Source organism: Ictalurus punctatus, chromosome 7, assembly GCF_001660625.3.
Source record: "Ictalurus punctatus breed USDA103 chromosome 7, Coco_2.0, whole genome shotgun sequence".
Lineage (NCBI taxonomy): Eukaryota > Metazoa > Chordata > Actinopteri > Siluriformes > Ictaluridae > Ictalurus > Ictalurus punctatus.
In genome coordinates, this window is record NC_030422.2 from 3,944,577 (window position 1) to 3,960,193 (window position 15,617).

General features: G+C 35.7%; 1 protein-coding gene across 3 annotated transcripts; it reads left to right on the top strand.

Annotated features, from left to right (window-relative positions):
• Positions 1-1,490: 1,490 nt before the first annotated feature.
• LOC108268344 (uncharacterized protein KIAA0040) lies at positions 1,491-13,023 on the top strand. Of its 3 annotated transcripts, XM_017473258.3 has the most exons (3): positions 8,819-9,033; positions 10,600-10,654; positions 11,161-13,023. In XM_017473258.3, the coding sequence occupies exon 3, from the start codon at positions 11,608-11,610 to the stop codon at positions 11,941-11,943; it is 336 nt and encodes a 111-aa protein (XP_017328747.1). In that variant the 5' UTR covers positions 8,819-9,033; positions 10,600-10,654; positions 11,161-11,607; the 3' UTR covers positions 11,944-13,023. The 3 variants fall into 3 exon arrangements, with proteins under 3 accessions (XP_017328748.1, XP_017328747.1, XP_017328746.1); XM_017473259.3 differs by lacking the exons at positions 8,819-9,033; positions 10,600-10,654 and adding an exon at positions 1,491-1,601; XM_017473257.3 differs by lacking the exon at positions 10,600-10,654.
• The last annotated feature ends 2,594 nt before the right edge of the window (positions 13,024-15,617 follow it).

Here is a 15,617-nt window from a genome sequence, read left to right on the forward strand (position 1 = left end):
TGCGTAAACACCTCTGTCCTGGAGACTCGAGTCTTCTGAACGATCCACAACATTAAACTCATAATGAGTCTGTTGCTCATTAATAAATAAATAAAAAATAATAATAATTTGCATCATAACAGGAATACTATCTCTGACATACAAACTCAGAAACTAGTCAAAATGATTTAATTATTAAATTATTTAGGCTATATTATTATTATTATTATTATTATTATTATTATTATTATTATTATTTTAACAGTTGCTGCACAGTTAAAAGAATCCTGAAAGTTTGGGGTGCAGCACTTTCAGCACTATGTCCTTCAAGCAGGTCAAAACACATGCCATTAAATTAAACATTTTGAAAATAAAAATGATCTGCTATTTAAAAAAAAAAAAAGAAAAGAAAATGAATAGTATATTGCGTTTGTTAAATAAGCAGAATGTTTCTGAAAGCAAAATACAGCCTTTAATGGTTGCTGTATTTATTCTTATGAAAACAAACAAACAAACAAACAAACAATGATCTTTTCCCAAATTTTATTTCAGATTTAAAAATAGAAAATTGAATGAACACAAAAGTACACTGACCCGATATGAGGACGAAACCTTGAGAGGAACCAGACTCAAAAGGGAACCCATCCTCTTTTCTGTTGCACCAGACTATACCAGATTATGAGTCAGTACTTTTTTTAGACCATCTGTGACCATAGTGACCATCCTTTTGCTTACCTACACATTGTTTTCTCTACCATATTTTTAATACATCTAAATGCAAGATATTTAATACTGTGTGTAAAGCTGTGAACATCAGGAAATGAAAGCTGAAATTCTGATTTAATGTCTCGTGTTTATCTTTCGCTCTCGAACCCAAATGTCTTCAGTGTATAGCAAAAAAGCAAGAGAATTGGCCTTACTGTGCCAGTACTTTCAGACTGTGGTGGGTGGACCTCTGAGAGGGTTCGGCGATAAGAAGATTTTGTACATATCTGGTGCACTTTGAGAGCAAAATTAAGAGGCTAGACCTATGAACTTTGAGAACTTTGTGCTCAATTTTGTGCCAATAGTAATTTAATCATAAACACGTAATGGGTTGTATAGATATGAATGTTGATGGCACGGCAAAAAAGTCTCACCCACAAAGCATCAGCATATTTTTTGCTCAATACTCACTTTGAAAGACCACAGAGTGTTTGTAATAACTTCCGATTGCAATCTAATGTAAATTTTGAATTATTATCTATAGCTTTCTAATTAGGCTTAACGCTAAGATGCTCTGATCCAGTGATCTAGCCATCACAATTTGGCCCTTGTCAAATTGCTCTGATATCATATACATTATTCATACTTAGATAGCCTTTATGAATGCCTTTGACAAAAGAAGAGCATATTGAAATCATTCTCATGGCTGGATCAGGAAGCTGTCGCAAGGTTACGATAAACTTTAACAGGAAGCGTGATAACCACATGCTTCCTGGCCCCAATATTGTTGCCAAATTTACTGGCAAATTCAAAATGACAGGACGTGTTGCAGACCAACCAAGAAATGGATGTAAACGAACATCCACTGACAAAGGCACAACCAACGTGGTGCTGACATACATGTATGGAGACCCCAGGTAAGCAATGCACACATACTTGTCCAGCCACATGATGTAAAAGAAAATGTGATTAATCAGACCAGGCCTTCTTCCATTGCTCCACTGTCCAGTTCTGATGCTTAGGGGTTAGCATGGGCACTCTGACCGGTCTGCAGCTATGCATTGTAACAAGAAAATAAATTTTATTTACTTCACCTGTCAATGGTTTTAATGCTATGGTTGTTGTGTGTGTGTGTGTGTGTGTGTGTGTGTGTGTGTGTGTGTGTGTGTGTGTGTGTGTGTGTGTGTGTGTGTGTGTGTGTGTGTGTGTGTGTGTGTGTGTGTGTGTTTGTGTGTGTGTGTGTGCATTTATATATTCTATGTACATAGATAGTGTAAATTATTTTCAAAATAATCTTAATATATAATGTTGTAATGATATAAACTTCAGTTTAATTAAATTCGGTTTTATTTCTATAGCATTTTTTTTTTTTTTACAATGGACCTTTCACAAAGCAGCTTTAAAGAGATCCAGATAAAGATTTAAATTTATCCATAATGAGCAAGCCAGAGGCATCAGTGACAATAAATAGCTCTCTAAGATGGCATGAAGACAAAACCTTGAGAGGACCCAGACTCTAAATGGAACCCATCCTCTTTTGGGTGACACCAGGTTGTGTATGGGTGACACAGTGTAATTAAGAGTCATTCCTCTTCCACAACTGTATACTATCGAGTCAAGCTTAGCACATTTATCCACTGGGATTTTTGCCCATTCTTCACAGCAAAACTGCTCCAGCTCCTTCAAGTTAGATGAGTTGTGTTGGGGTACAGCAATCTTCAAGTCATGATTGGACCTCAATTGAATTGTGGTCTGGGCCTTTACTAGGTCATTCCAAGACATTTAAACGTTTCCATTTAAATGTCTCCAGTATAGCTTTAGTGGTATGTTTAGGGTCATTGTCCTGCTGGATGGTGAACCTTCGTCCCAGTCTCAAATCTCTAGCAGACTGTAATGGGTTCTCCTCAATAATTGCCCTGTATTTAGTGCCATTCATCTTTTCTTCAATCCCTACCAGTTTTACAGTCCCTGCTGATGAAAAGAATATCTGATTAATAGCCTCCTTACCTGGTCTGTGAGTCTTGGTGGGTGGCCCTCTCTTGTCAAGTTTATAGTGATGCCATATTCTTTCCATATTTTTTTTAATAATGGATTTAATGCCGCTCTGTGGGATGTTCAAAGTTTGGAAAAAAATTTTATATAACCCAACCCTGATCTTTACTTCTCCAAGCTTTGTCTCTGAGCTCATTGGTCTTCATGTTGCTTGCTTAGTGGTGTCTCAGAACAGACTCAGACTCAGAACAGGTGTATTTATACTGACATCATTAGCTTCTATTAGAATTTACTGTGCTCAGAATTTCTGCATCTGTAAACAGAAATAGCTTTACAATAATAGCTTTCTGATTAAGATTAAGTGTAGCATCTGCTCTTATGTGTGTAATAAATTATACTTTATTCATATTGAATATTGACTTTATTCATGTTGATCTTATGAAATGCTTCATTCACTTGACCAAACATTAGGTAGGTTTAGGTATTTACTATTTTTAATGTTTTATTAGATCTAGGATTGGCGTAGGGTCAGCTGTTTTTGTCTTGTGCTTTTGTTTTGTTTTGTTTTGCTTTTAAGTAACATATATTGCATCTTATATCTTTTCTTCCTCCAGGAGCTATAAAATATATCAAGGTGGATGTCACCTTACCCTCAGCCAGATTATCAGTTCCCATTCACCTGTAGACATAGCCATTGTTTTCATCTGTCGCACTGTTTAAAATGACTTGTAATAGTCTCATAGGTGTGGAGTTACATCAGTTTTACTATCATCACTTTTGTGCTTGTGGTATCATTTTGCTTCTATTAGACTTTTCTGCACTCAGAAATTCTGCAGCAGTAAACAGAAACCTAGTTATAGCTCATTGATAAAGATTAAGTGTAGTATCAGCTGTTATGTGTTTATTATTTTATACTTTCTTCAAATGATTGAAATTGAAAATTTGTAAAACTTTTTGTATAAAAAAATTATTACTTTTATATATATATATATATATATATATATATATATATATATATATATATATATATATATATATATATATATATATATATATATATATATATATATATATATATATATATATATATATATATATGTGTGTGTGTGTGTGTGTAGAAATATGGCCTAAAACATCATCAGATATTCACACAAGTTCTAGAAGTAGACAAAGAGAACCCCGGTTAAACAAATGAGACAAATGTTATACTTGGTCATTTATTTATTTATTAAGGAAAATGATCCAATATTACATAATATTGGCAGAAGTATGTGAAGCTCTAGGTTTAGCAGTTAATTTGTAGGTGAAAATAACTTGTTGATGCTCATCAGGCTGGAAACGAATGAATTTATAATACAGAAATGTCAAACTTCTGAAAAGCATGTTAATTTATGCACTCGATACTTGGTCGGGGCTGCTTTTGCACAAATTTCTGCATCGATGTGGTGTGGCATGGAGGCGATCAGCTTGTGGCACTGCTGAGGTGTTCTGGAAGTCCAGGTCGCTTTGATAGCGGTCTTCAGCTCGTCTGTATTGTTGGGTCTGGTGTCTCTCATAGAATCTCTATGGGGTTCAGGTCAGGAGAGTTGGCCGGACAATCAAGCACAGTAACACCACGGTCAGTAAACCAGTTGCTAGAAGCTTTGGCACTGTGGGCAGGTGCTGAGTCCTGCTGGAAAAGGAAATCAGCATCTCCATAAAACTTGTACTGCATGACGTGCTCTAAATTCTCCTGGTAGACGATTGCATTGACTCTCGACTTGAGAAAAGGCAGTGGACCAACACCAACAGATGACTGGCACCTCAAATCATCACTGACTGTGGAAACGTCACACTGTTCCCCTTCACTCTTCCTCCAGACTCTGCGACTTTGATTTCCAAATGAAATGCAAAATTTACTTTCATCTTCCCCGTGATTGTGGTTGTGTACTGAACCAGACTGAGAGATTAAAGCCTCAGGAAATCTTTGCAGGTGTTTTGAGTTAATTATCTGATTAGAGTCTTCTCAGGTCGACATTTCTGTATTATAAATTCTTTATTCTAATATTTTGAGATACTGGATTTTTTTTTATTTCCATGTGCTATAAGCCGTAATCATTGTTTCTCCAAATAAAAGTCTGTCCATGTGAAAACCACTACCTCCACCTGAGGTGAATTCAAACAGCCAGGGCTGAGTTGGTTTGACCCAAGGAGCTGGGCTGAGTCATTGGGGTGGGGGAGGGGTACATTGATTCAACTGTCAGTGAAAATGACCCAGCCACTAACCCAGCGGTTGGGTCACACACAACTACCCAAAAACTAACAAAGACTGAGAAAATACCCCAATACCCAATTAAATGACCCACAGAGATAGAGTGTGAGAAGATTCTGTCTCCCCCAATGTCCTCTGTGTGGTTTCTTGAAATAGAGGTGTCAAAATATGTTAAAGAAGGAAAAATAACAAAACTGTAAATATTTATAATTTAAAGATTGCACTCTGTAAGTCTGAATCTTTTGATCATAGTCTTTTTGTTGTCTCTTTAATGTAGTTTGTAGGACAGAAGATTACATAGAAGAGAAAAGCCTTCATATGGCCTGGAGCAAGAGGGCACTCTGTACAAATGAGGGCTTTCAGAGCTTCCCAGCCATGCTGAAACTGGTGCTCTTAGGCAAAATTTGTTTTTGAACCATCTTGCATTGCACAGGTTTTGAGCCCTTTATCCTTTTATAGAGATAGCAAAGCATATGGTGCAACCACAGAGGAGTACTCCTTCAGGCTAAGTACACCCTAATAAGTTTTGAATTAGAGTTTCTTTCAGCCATTCATGAGGTCTTTGAAATACTCTCTCTCTCTCTCTCTCTCTCTCTCTCTCTCTCTCTCTCTCTCTCTCTCTCTCTCACTCTCTCTATCTTTATCTATCTCTCTATCAGCTTGTTTATCTTTCAAGAAAGACTTTGCATTCCCTCCCCCTTTTGCCCAGAGACTTTCAATAGTGAAGAAACAGGTCACTGCTGATAGAAAACTGTGCCTAGTTTAACTGGACCCAAGCAAAGTGTAAGTGTGCAATGCATTCCATTCATTTGGGAAATTAACCATGTTTGTTTGTTAGTTTGCTTTTATAGAAACCATAGTTACTAATCTATCAAAACCATTGAGTTCTTGTGTACTAAATAATAATGAATTGCTGATTAGTAATCACACAGCAGTAATACAACACTCATTTTTATGAGATAAAAAAGCATAAAAGGCCGCTATGTTTAAACAGTCTGTCTCTAAAAATCTTTCGGATAAAAAATTGTGAGGGAAAATATAGCTAATTATTGCAACTGTGATAAAGTAATAGTGAGGTGATTTGCTGTGTCATAAGATTTTGAATGGCGTTGAAGATGTTTCTGAAAATATTTGTGAGGCCTTGTCTTTAAATGATGTTGTCAGTGATGAGAGCATGTTGTAATCTATTACAGAAAAGGTCTAATTCTACCCTAATCAGCAGCAGCCCACTGGGCAAGGACAACGTAGTGAACTCTCTACATATCAGACTTGCAGAGAGATAGGATCCATGTGCAGAAGAACTTTAATACAAAATCCAAACCAGGGAGTACCCATAATACAGACTTTGCAATCCAAACAGGCCAAACAGAACCATAATGTTTGTATGTTAATATAATAATTCAGTAATTAATATAGATTTCAAGTGAACAAGAAGTGGAAAGGCAGAGGTTGTGAAAGAATTCCCTAACCTCTGCTGGTGGAGAGGGGTAATGCCCTGGATCGGTGTTAGAATGATAAAAGGAGGAGTGATATAAAGTTACTTTCATTTGCAGCATTAGTTGATTACGTCTAAATTAAATCTAGCATAATTACAGCCCACCTCTTACCCAAGAATGAATTTATTATCTTGAGAGTTAAACTTTGCCATAACTCTCAGCACATTTGTTTTTTGGCAGTGTTGACAGGCATAGAAAACTAGAATCTGCCATGCAGCAGTTTGAAAAGCTTTATGCACACAAACAAGCACTGACAGAGATTGTATCGGTGTAGGAAGTAAGGTTGGTAGGAGCTCAGAAATAAAATGTTGTTGAGGTTTTGTGCTGAAAGTGGGGTGAATTCATGTGGGAAATTTCCAGCTACTTATTTTCAGGTTCTCTAAATGAGAGGATTTTAACAACTGTACAATAAGAAATCTTGATAATACTTACGATAATATTTGATCATACTTGATAAGTATGCCCCTTCTTAAATATTCATCAGGCCTACTATAAAAGGTTGTGCTGTTTGTAATGAACAGGGCTACGACTTTTTCTATAAGCTTGAGTACATTCTTGAAAAGTTGTTTTGTTGTTTTTTTTATGTGGTGCACTGTTTATACCTACTGCTTTAGATTGTGCTGTGTGCCCCATGTTTGTTCTACACTGGTCAATACTTTCCGAAGGTTTTGACAGGTGTTCTATTCTTCTATTAGCTTAAGCTGAAAATGAGTACTTATTAAAATCTTGTCCAGCTAAAGTTTGGAGTGCAAATATAGGCAATAGAAATAGTTATTAAAGAACAAAATCAAGTCAGAGTGCAGGTTTTGATTCCCTTTTGAGTCTTTCACATTAAACTGCATTTCCTTTCCAGGGGCTGGTAGCACATCTGCCTTGTGACAACTAATGTAAAGCCCAAATGAAAACGAGGAATCCTGTTGTCACTCTGGGAGGCGAATGCAAGAACATGATACGTTTCACAATTTCTTGAGAAAACCTGTAACATAAATACACCATTCCACATCATTTCATAGTGTAAGATATTACATGTGGAAAGAAAGAAAGAAAGATGTACATTACTTTTTTAAGAGCATTGCATGATGTCTTCTCCAGCCCCACCCCTTTTCACAGTACAGTACTAAGCCGATACATTTCATTTGCCTGACTCATAGTGTGTTTGCCGCTGGTTAGCTCATGCTATATTTGGCTTCTCGAAACAGAGTGCCAGTGTGATTTATTTGTCACTTTTTTCACTAAAAGGGGAACCCACAACCTGAGCTCCAGCATGTTCTTTTATTGACATATTCAGTAAAGCAGTGTGCTTTTAATGCCCTTTAGGATGGAATCAGGGTGGAGAACAGCTCAGGGCATGGTTCCTGGAGGTCTGCTCACTTCATTTTGCTGTAACAAAGTAGTCTTTTGTATGTACCACATGGCTTTGTGAGATCTAACATCGGGTTGGTCTTAAATTCAGGGCTTTGAGAAATATTGGAGAAGTTGTCATCTGCATACATGTCTAACTTCCTCTAAAGTCAACAAATTTACTGTGGTGCACATTTAGTTCATCACAACATTTATATTAGGATTTCACATCCCATAGGCTGTGGTCAAGGGATTGAAAATATGAAGTATTTTATGTAATACATTTATAATCATTCACAATGATAGTTATTGGGGTGACGCTTCAACAGCAAAGAGAGGGGTTTTTTTTTGTTTTTTTTTGTTTTTTTCCAGCTCTTTGCTTCATTTGGCCAGAGACACACCCTAAAACATACTTTCAGTTCTGCATCCTGTACAGACATGCTGACGTCTTTATGATGAGTGTAGAAAATAGGTTTAGGGTATTTTTGGTTTTATGGTGTTACGATTTTAGCACAAACAGATCACTGAGCAGTGTTTTAGAAAATGTATTAAAACATCAGCTTTTCATCTACTGAAATATCATGTGAACTTTCTTCAGCTGTGATAGCTTTTATTTTTTATTTATGTAATTAAAATGAAAACTGACTAAAACAGAAACTGGCATGACAGAATTCATTTGTTCTTACTAAAGTCAAAGGTCATGTTTTTTGTAATCGTACTATCAGATTAAAATTATGTGTGGTCAAATGTATGCATCATGTCTGAAGCATACAAATGGTTTTAGCACATTACTAGAGTGGGTAAGAGTAGTTAATTTGCCTATCAAAAATGTTTATCCTTAGGGGTTCAAGGCAGTTATATGAAACATATATGAGATCAAACTCAAGAGCCTTTCTATTTCAGTATCTTTTTATCCCCTCTATTGTACAAACATGTACGCTGGCTATTGTACTTTCCCTAAAAGGTGCTTCATGTTAATGAGCATATACTGTGACGGTTTTACCCCTTCAGCCCTCCCTCTCTGCTTCAGTGACATCACAGAGTAGTTGAGTGTATAACCTACCCACAAGAATGCAAGCATGTGAGACACAGGAGTCTTTCTTCCACTCTAGGCCTCCTCGTAGCAAAAGGGAGGCACAAGACTTAACTTATGCAGTGTTCAGGTGAACATGTGAATAAAGGATCAACCTTGCATGGTTTCAGCATCAGGATCTGAGAAGGGTTTTATGATGGGAGAGAAAACATCTTGACCTTGTGTGAACAAAGACGGTAAGGTCAGAGCATTGATGGTGTTGTTGGCTTCCTGAGAAATAGGATGTTTCTGTTGTGGTGTACAGCTTTTAGTCACATGCATAACACTTACATGGAGTCAAGAGTAGCTTTCTCAGCATATGCTGCTTCCGTTCACCTATCTCTACTACTGCACCGATGAAACAATGATTATCTGTGTGTGAATGTGGTGAAAAACTTGTTTTCTAAATAATGTAGCAAATAACAGATGGCTAGCAAACATATGTATGTATCTAAGGACTATGATGTGTATGTAAAGCATATGCCTTGTTGTTAAATATTCATCTCTTCAGATTTATTTGTCAACGTTTAAAAGGCTTAAGTTGTTTACAGAACATTATACTCTATTTGTATAATTTACATCAATGTAAGTACCAAAGTAGGATATTAGGAGTAGAAAATGATCAGAATTGTAAACTGGCCACTTTTAAATTGAGGGCAGTTAGTGTTTTAATATAACTCAAAGGCCTTTTCCCTTTGTGTAAACATTGCCTTAATTGGTTTAAGAGCAGCAAATGATGTAATTGTTTCAGAATAAAGCTAGCCATTTATGTACATGGCTCCAAACAGCTGTGTGCAGATGGGGTTGAAGCTAAATGATGGTAAGAAGCACAGAGAGTTTCCTTAAGGAAACAATACTCTTTCTTCTACATTAATGATCCTCCTTCTGCGTGTCAGTAAAAATAATTTGTAAATCTGTCAAAAGGCAAGAACACAACAGGTAAAGAATTTGATTTTTATTTATTTTTTTATTTTTTGTCTCTAGAAAACACATTAATTTAATTGGGGGAAAACTCACATATTACATATGTGTATTTGTACACTCTGCTTTCAGAGCTGACCTGATGGAACTTGTGCGAAACAGTCTGTTTAACTACACTGAACTTTTGCCATCACTTCCATCTATATATATATATATATATATATATATATATATATATATATATATATATATATATATATATATATATATGTGTGTGTGTGTGTATGTGTGTGTGTGTGTGTGTGTGTGTGTGTGTGTGTGTGTGTAACTAAGACATTTAGTTCAATTGGTAAGCCCCATCCTCGATTTATGTGTGGTTTAGACATGTTTCCTGTTTACAATACTGGAGAAGCTCGAATGATCGAGGTGTGAAATGAAACAGTTATGAAGGTGTTGTGCTGTTGTATGACAGAGCTGGTTATTTTTCTTAGATCATTTCCTAGGAGAAGGTAAAGTACCCCTTGGTTGTCATATGAAAATAAGACTTGTATATGATGCAACTTATGACACAAACTACACAGCCAGACAAATTAATAATTTGTTGATAGGATGCAAAGGGTGAACTTTGACCTAGAAAATCTACCAATTGGGATTGGGGGAAAATAATTCATTACACCTTATTAAAATATCACTGACTTTTCCTATAAATATGACGACACAATCTCGTCCTTTGAAACAAAAGCAAGAGAGACTATCATCCCTTCTATCCCTTTAAGGGAATAAACTAGATCAGTACTTGTCCTTATTAATATTCATGGATCCTTTTTAATTTGTTATTTCAGAGGCGTCCAGAGTGGTTAACCTCCTTGAGCAGAGCTGTCAGACAGACACTTTCTTGTAAGTTTAGGCTAAATGTGAGATTTAAGAGAAGGATGAAGATTTGGGGAAGTGTGGTTCACTGAGTGTACTGCTATCTGGTTGTGTGATGTGCTATGAATTTCCATGATTTCTCAATACTTCTGTTTTGAGTTTACAAAAATGTTTTATAACCTTACACAATCATAAGCTTGACGCAAATTATTTCATAGACAATAATGACCATCTTTAAACATCATATTCATAGTACAGGGATTTTACGATGTTGCATATGTATTATCATAGATGTGTATTGTTAGTATACATATTGAAATGAATTATATAATGCTCAAAAATAGTTATATATACAATATACGTATGTGCTGTTTCATGCTATAAAGTCAAAAGAAAATCAATAGGATTGCTAAGTAGCTTCCTGATTTGTGCACATTAACCACTTTACACCATTCCCTTCTTTTTTCTTTTCTTTTTTTTTTCAACCATGGGCCCTAAATATTAATCAACTACCCCTCTATCTCTCACTGCAGAAAAGTCAGCATTCTATCACTTCTTTTGGAGACTCACAGTGGAAAGGACTAAGCTGCAGGTGGAAGCTTGATTCTGCATGTTTCTGAGCTGGACACATCGCAACCACTGTCTCTACTGTCCTTCCCATCAGAATCCTCCGTGATCTCAAAGGCAGACCTCATATAAAAATGCTCTGATATTCGAAACAGCCAGAGATAAATGTGCATTCGGTTTAGGATTAAGCAGCACTAATTCTACTGCTGGCTATTCCTCACTCAATAATGCTGAAATGAACTAAGTAGAAGAGCCTACAAGAAAGAAAAAAGATTGCCTTTTCTGTGGTGAACAAAGCTGAGATCTTATAGAAAGCTGGAAGAAGTGGTATAAACATCTGGCCGTTTACTACAAAGGATATTTCTGGTTTGAGCTGCATATGACCTCCTGAGAGCCAAGGCTCTTGTTGAACCATGAAGGAGCAGATTCCTGAATTCTTCAATGATTTGTGGACACTTTTGGTCACCAAACACAACGAGGGCATTTACAACACGTTGTGTATTGTTGTGCTCCTTATGCTGCCTGTACTTGTTTTCTGCACTTCTCTGGTTGTTTGCTGTCACTGCTGCTCATCCTTTTGCAGAGGACGTGATTGTTGCTGTTGTAGAGATTCTGCCACACTGACTGAGACACAGGTTGAAAAGAAAAAGAAAAAGAAGAAGAACGCTGGCCCGAATGAGCAGGACTTGTGGATTTCAGTCAAAATGGACCCCATGACTCCAGACAGACTGGCCCTTACCTCTGTGTAACTGGGCCATGATCTGTTTCAAAGTACAGGTTGGATATTCATATATGCCTAGCTCTTATATAAATTACATTACTTAATAGTAAGTCAAGCCAACTGGATGCATTATAATATGGAAGACAGTTTTCCACTCATTCAAGGGATGAGTTCGAAATTATAAGATAAGATGAATCATCCTGACTAAGAACTACTAGATATTTAGAATGATTTTCCTAGATGAACTTAATTTTATGAAACTTTATATGAAATTAAGCAAGCAAGAACTATGTAAATGGGGTCATAAAAGATACAAAGCTTATTCTTCCCCTAACCCTGAACTTTGCAACAAATTTAGTTAATTGTTTTGTGCAATAGTGGCGAACATCCCTTTCTAAATACAACACTGCTGACAGAGCAGAGAGAAAAGAGCTTCCTGAACGTTCAAAGTAAAGCACTTGTGTACAGCAATAGCAGCTCTGTAAGAAATAAATGAAAAGATGCCAAACCTTTTAAATAACTTTTGCTGAATTCATTTTCATGAATGAAAAATAAGAATACTGAATCAAAAATGAATCAAAATGATTTAATATACAATTTCTCAACCCTGAGATGCTTTTTAAACAGTATTAAAGGAGTTCCCACCTACGCTGGACTCTTATCGGCTGCTTTTCAGAATATTTCACCCCAAGTTATCCGTTTAAAAGAATATTTTTTGTTGGAAATAAAATGTTAGTTTTCTAATGAAAGAAATTAACATTTTGGCACAATTAACACAGATTTCAAACATTTAATCACACACCTTCAGATCCAAAGGTTTTTTTAGATCATGAGAAACATCTGAGTCAAGTGTCTCCAAACTTTTGACTAGTACAGTAGAGTAGGTTTTGATGAATAAATACATATGGGCTAATCATGAGCGAAAGCAGTTGAATTAGCGTGAGCAAGTTAATTTCAGGTTCGTGTGTGATTATGAAGGTTATTTTGTTTGTTTGTTTGTTTTGTTCTGTTTTTTTTTTTCATTCTCTACGCTGTTGATGTATGCAAATGATGAGAGTCCAGTGTCTTGTGTATAACAAAATTAAAATAAAGGTACTGTATTTTTCTATTTTCTGTTTGCATAAGATTTCCTCTTTCTAACATAGCAACTCTTCTTGTAAATGCATCTGTGCAATTTGGACAGGATGTTCTCATATAACTTCTCAGTCTTTCTTAAATGAATCCTATTGCCCTAGTAACCGCGTGTGCATCTATTTTATTCATTGACATTTAATCTGAACAACAGCTCTACACATGAACATGTCTGTTCCTCTAGATGCAGAGGCTGTAAGTGAGTGAGTAACTATTTCCAAAAATGGAAACACTCTGAAACTAAAGTCTTTTTTTTTTCAAAGCACCAGACAGTGTGTGATGGAATAACCTGAGTTGTGAAAGTCACTCTAATCCAACCATGATTTGGCTTCCTCCACTAAAACAAGCACTCCTTGTTTTGCCTCAGCTCTTGCTCCTGCTACTACAGGAGGAGTGGAAAAACACAGTTTCATTCTGGTGAGAGAAGAGTGCGACTGGCCTAATGCTTTCTGAACTGAATTATATACGCTAAAATATGCACCTGGCAATTTTTGCTTTGTAAGCATCTTAAGCTTTAGGAAGCCTAGCCTATTTCCTGTATTACTCCTTGTGTTTACAAAAAGAGGAAGCTAACCTATTCAGATATGTTATCAATTGATATGTAAATTATAACAGACTTTAGTTCTTATACTTAGTTCTAATATGGGGAACTAATATATATATATATATATATATATATATATATATATATATATATATATATATATATATATATATATATATATTATTATTATTATTATTATTATTATTATTATTATTATTATTATTATTCAGAATGACAAGAGGATTTATAATCAGCTATAGCAATGAATAAAGGTTTGATACCAAAATAAGATAGCTGCTCAATACCAAAAGGCACTTTACTGGAAATATAATGAAGTACATGTGGATTGGTCTGGATACCAATACATAGTTCACACACATAGTACACACTATACACAGTCTGGATGGTTAAGTAGCTGCATAAATCATAAATTTCCATTCAGTCCAGAGTCCTTACTAGAACCAGAAAGTTTGAACACATCACCCCTCTCTTATCCACAATGCATTGGCTCCCAGAAAAATATTGCATTGATTATAACACACTACTAATGACCTCTAAAGTACTGAATGGGCTTGCACCACATTTCCTGACTGAACACTAGCATTGCCAGTTTGGGTTAGAGGGTAGATTTAGTGATTGTATGATTAATTCTTGACATGGTTACATCACATAATTGCTACAGATTTGTTAGATTCATATTCATGCTGCAGATCTCCCCTTCTACCACATCCCATAAATGTAGCCCTTATATAAGCCCATAGTTGTTGTTCCAATATATTGTGCTTCTCCCTGTCATGGTGGCCTCTGGGTTTACATCATGTTGCAATAAGAGCTAAGCAAGGAGAAGCTGCCTTATATAAAATATGATTTGCCACAGATTCTGTCCCAAATGGGACCCTGTGGTGCTCCTCCGAGTCTGTACTTTGGTGATGTCATTCTGTACTATGGAAAATGTTTACATGAGGGTACACTGGCTTAAATCTAAAACTGAGCACTGTGTTATTGTTCAATAGCTTAACAGGATCATTGTTACATATCGCACACCGACACAAGCAATTGCATAATTAAACCAGCAGCAGCAGAAGAGTGGTCATCACTATTAGGTTTACAGGATAAATGAAAGGACTTCAGCTGAAATTGACAGCAAAAAATAAATAAATAAACACTTCACTGCACTCATACCACCAGCCACGAGTAGAGAGCTCTAAAAGACTGTTATATTGCACTGTTTCATAACTTTAAGAACAAAATCACCTTTAATTTCTATAGTCCATTCGTTCATCATGACTATGCTGTACTGTCTCTAAAGGTGAAAAATGGTGAAGGTTAGCAGTAACCGTCATTTGGAAAGCAGTTCAGTGCTACAGGACTAAACCGTAAAAATTTCCCTGTGCTGTTTCAATTACACTTCACTTAGCCTGAAATATTTTCAAATTGCAAGTAAATACAGATACTCAAACTATGTTACCTGCATATTACCAATAACATAAACCATGAAAACTGTTTCAGAGAACTTTCACATCATTATAATAATGACAAACACCCAAACAGGTTTATTTCAAGAATTTTTATTTCTGTGAGATCCCTTTATAGAACTGTCCTACAGTTCACACTGTAAACATTACAAGCCTAATACAATACAGCATTTAGGATTTTTAGCATTGAAAAATAATAATTGCTATAGATACTTGTTTGTTTTTTTTTTATCTAAACAAAAAATAACCCTCAAATTGATAGTATAAGACATTATTCCACAAATTCTGGAATGATGAACACTAGAATAATTGTAAACTGAGGAAATGTTGATAAAAGAACTTATAAAGTGTGAGTTGAAATTATTTATTTCATTTACAGTTTATATGCCCCTTGTATTATGAATGAATCATTGGGATTATATCATTTAACACTTGGTAAATTGGCCAACTATACCACAGCTGTTTAAGGAATGATCCCATAACCTTATCCTGTACAAATTGCTAAAACAGACAAATAAGTATAATTAAATATATATATATATATATATATAT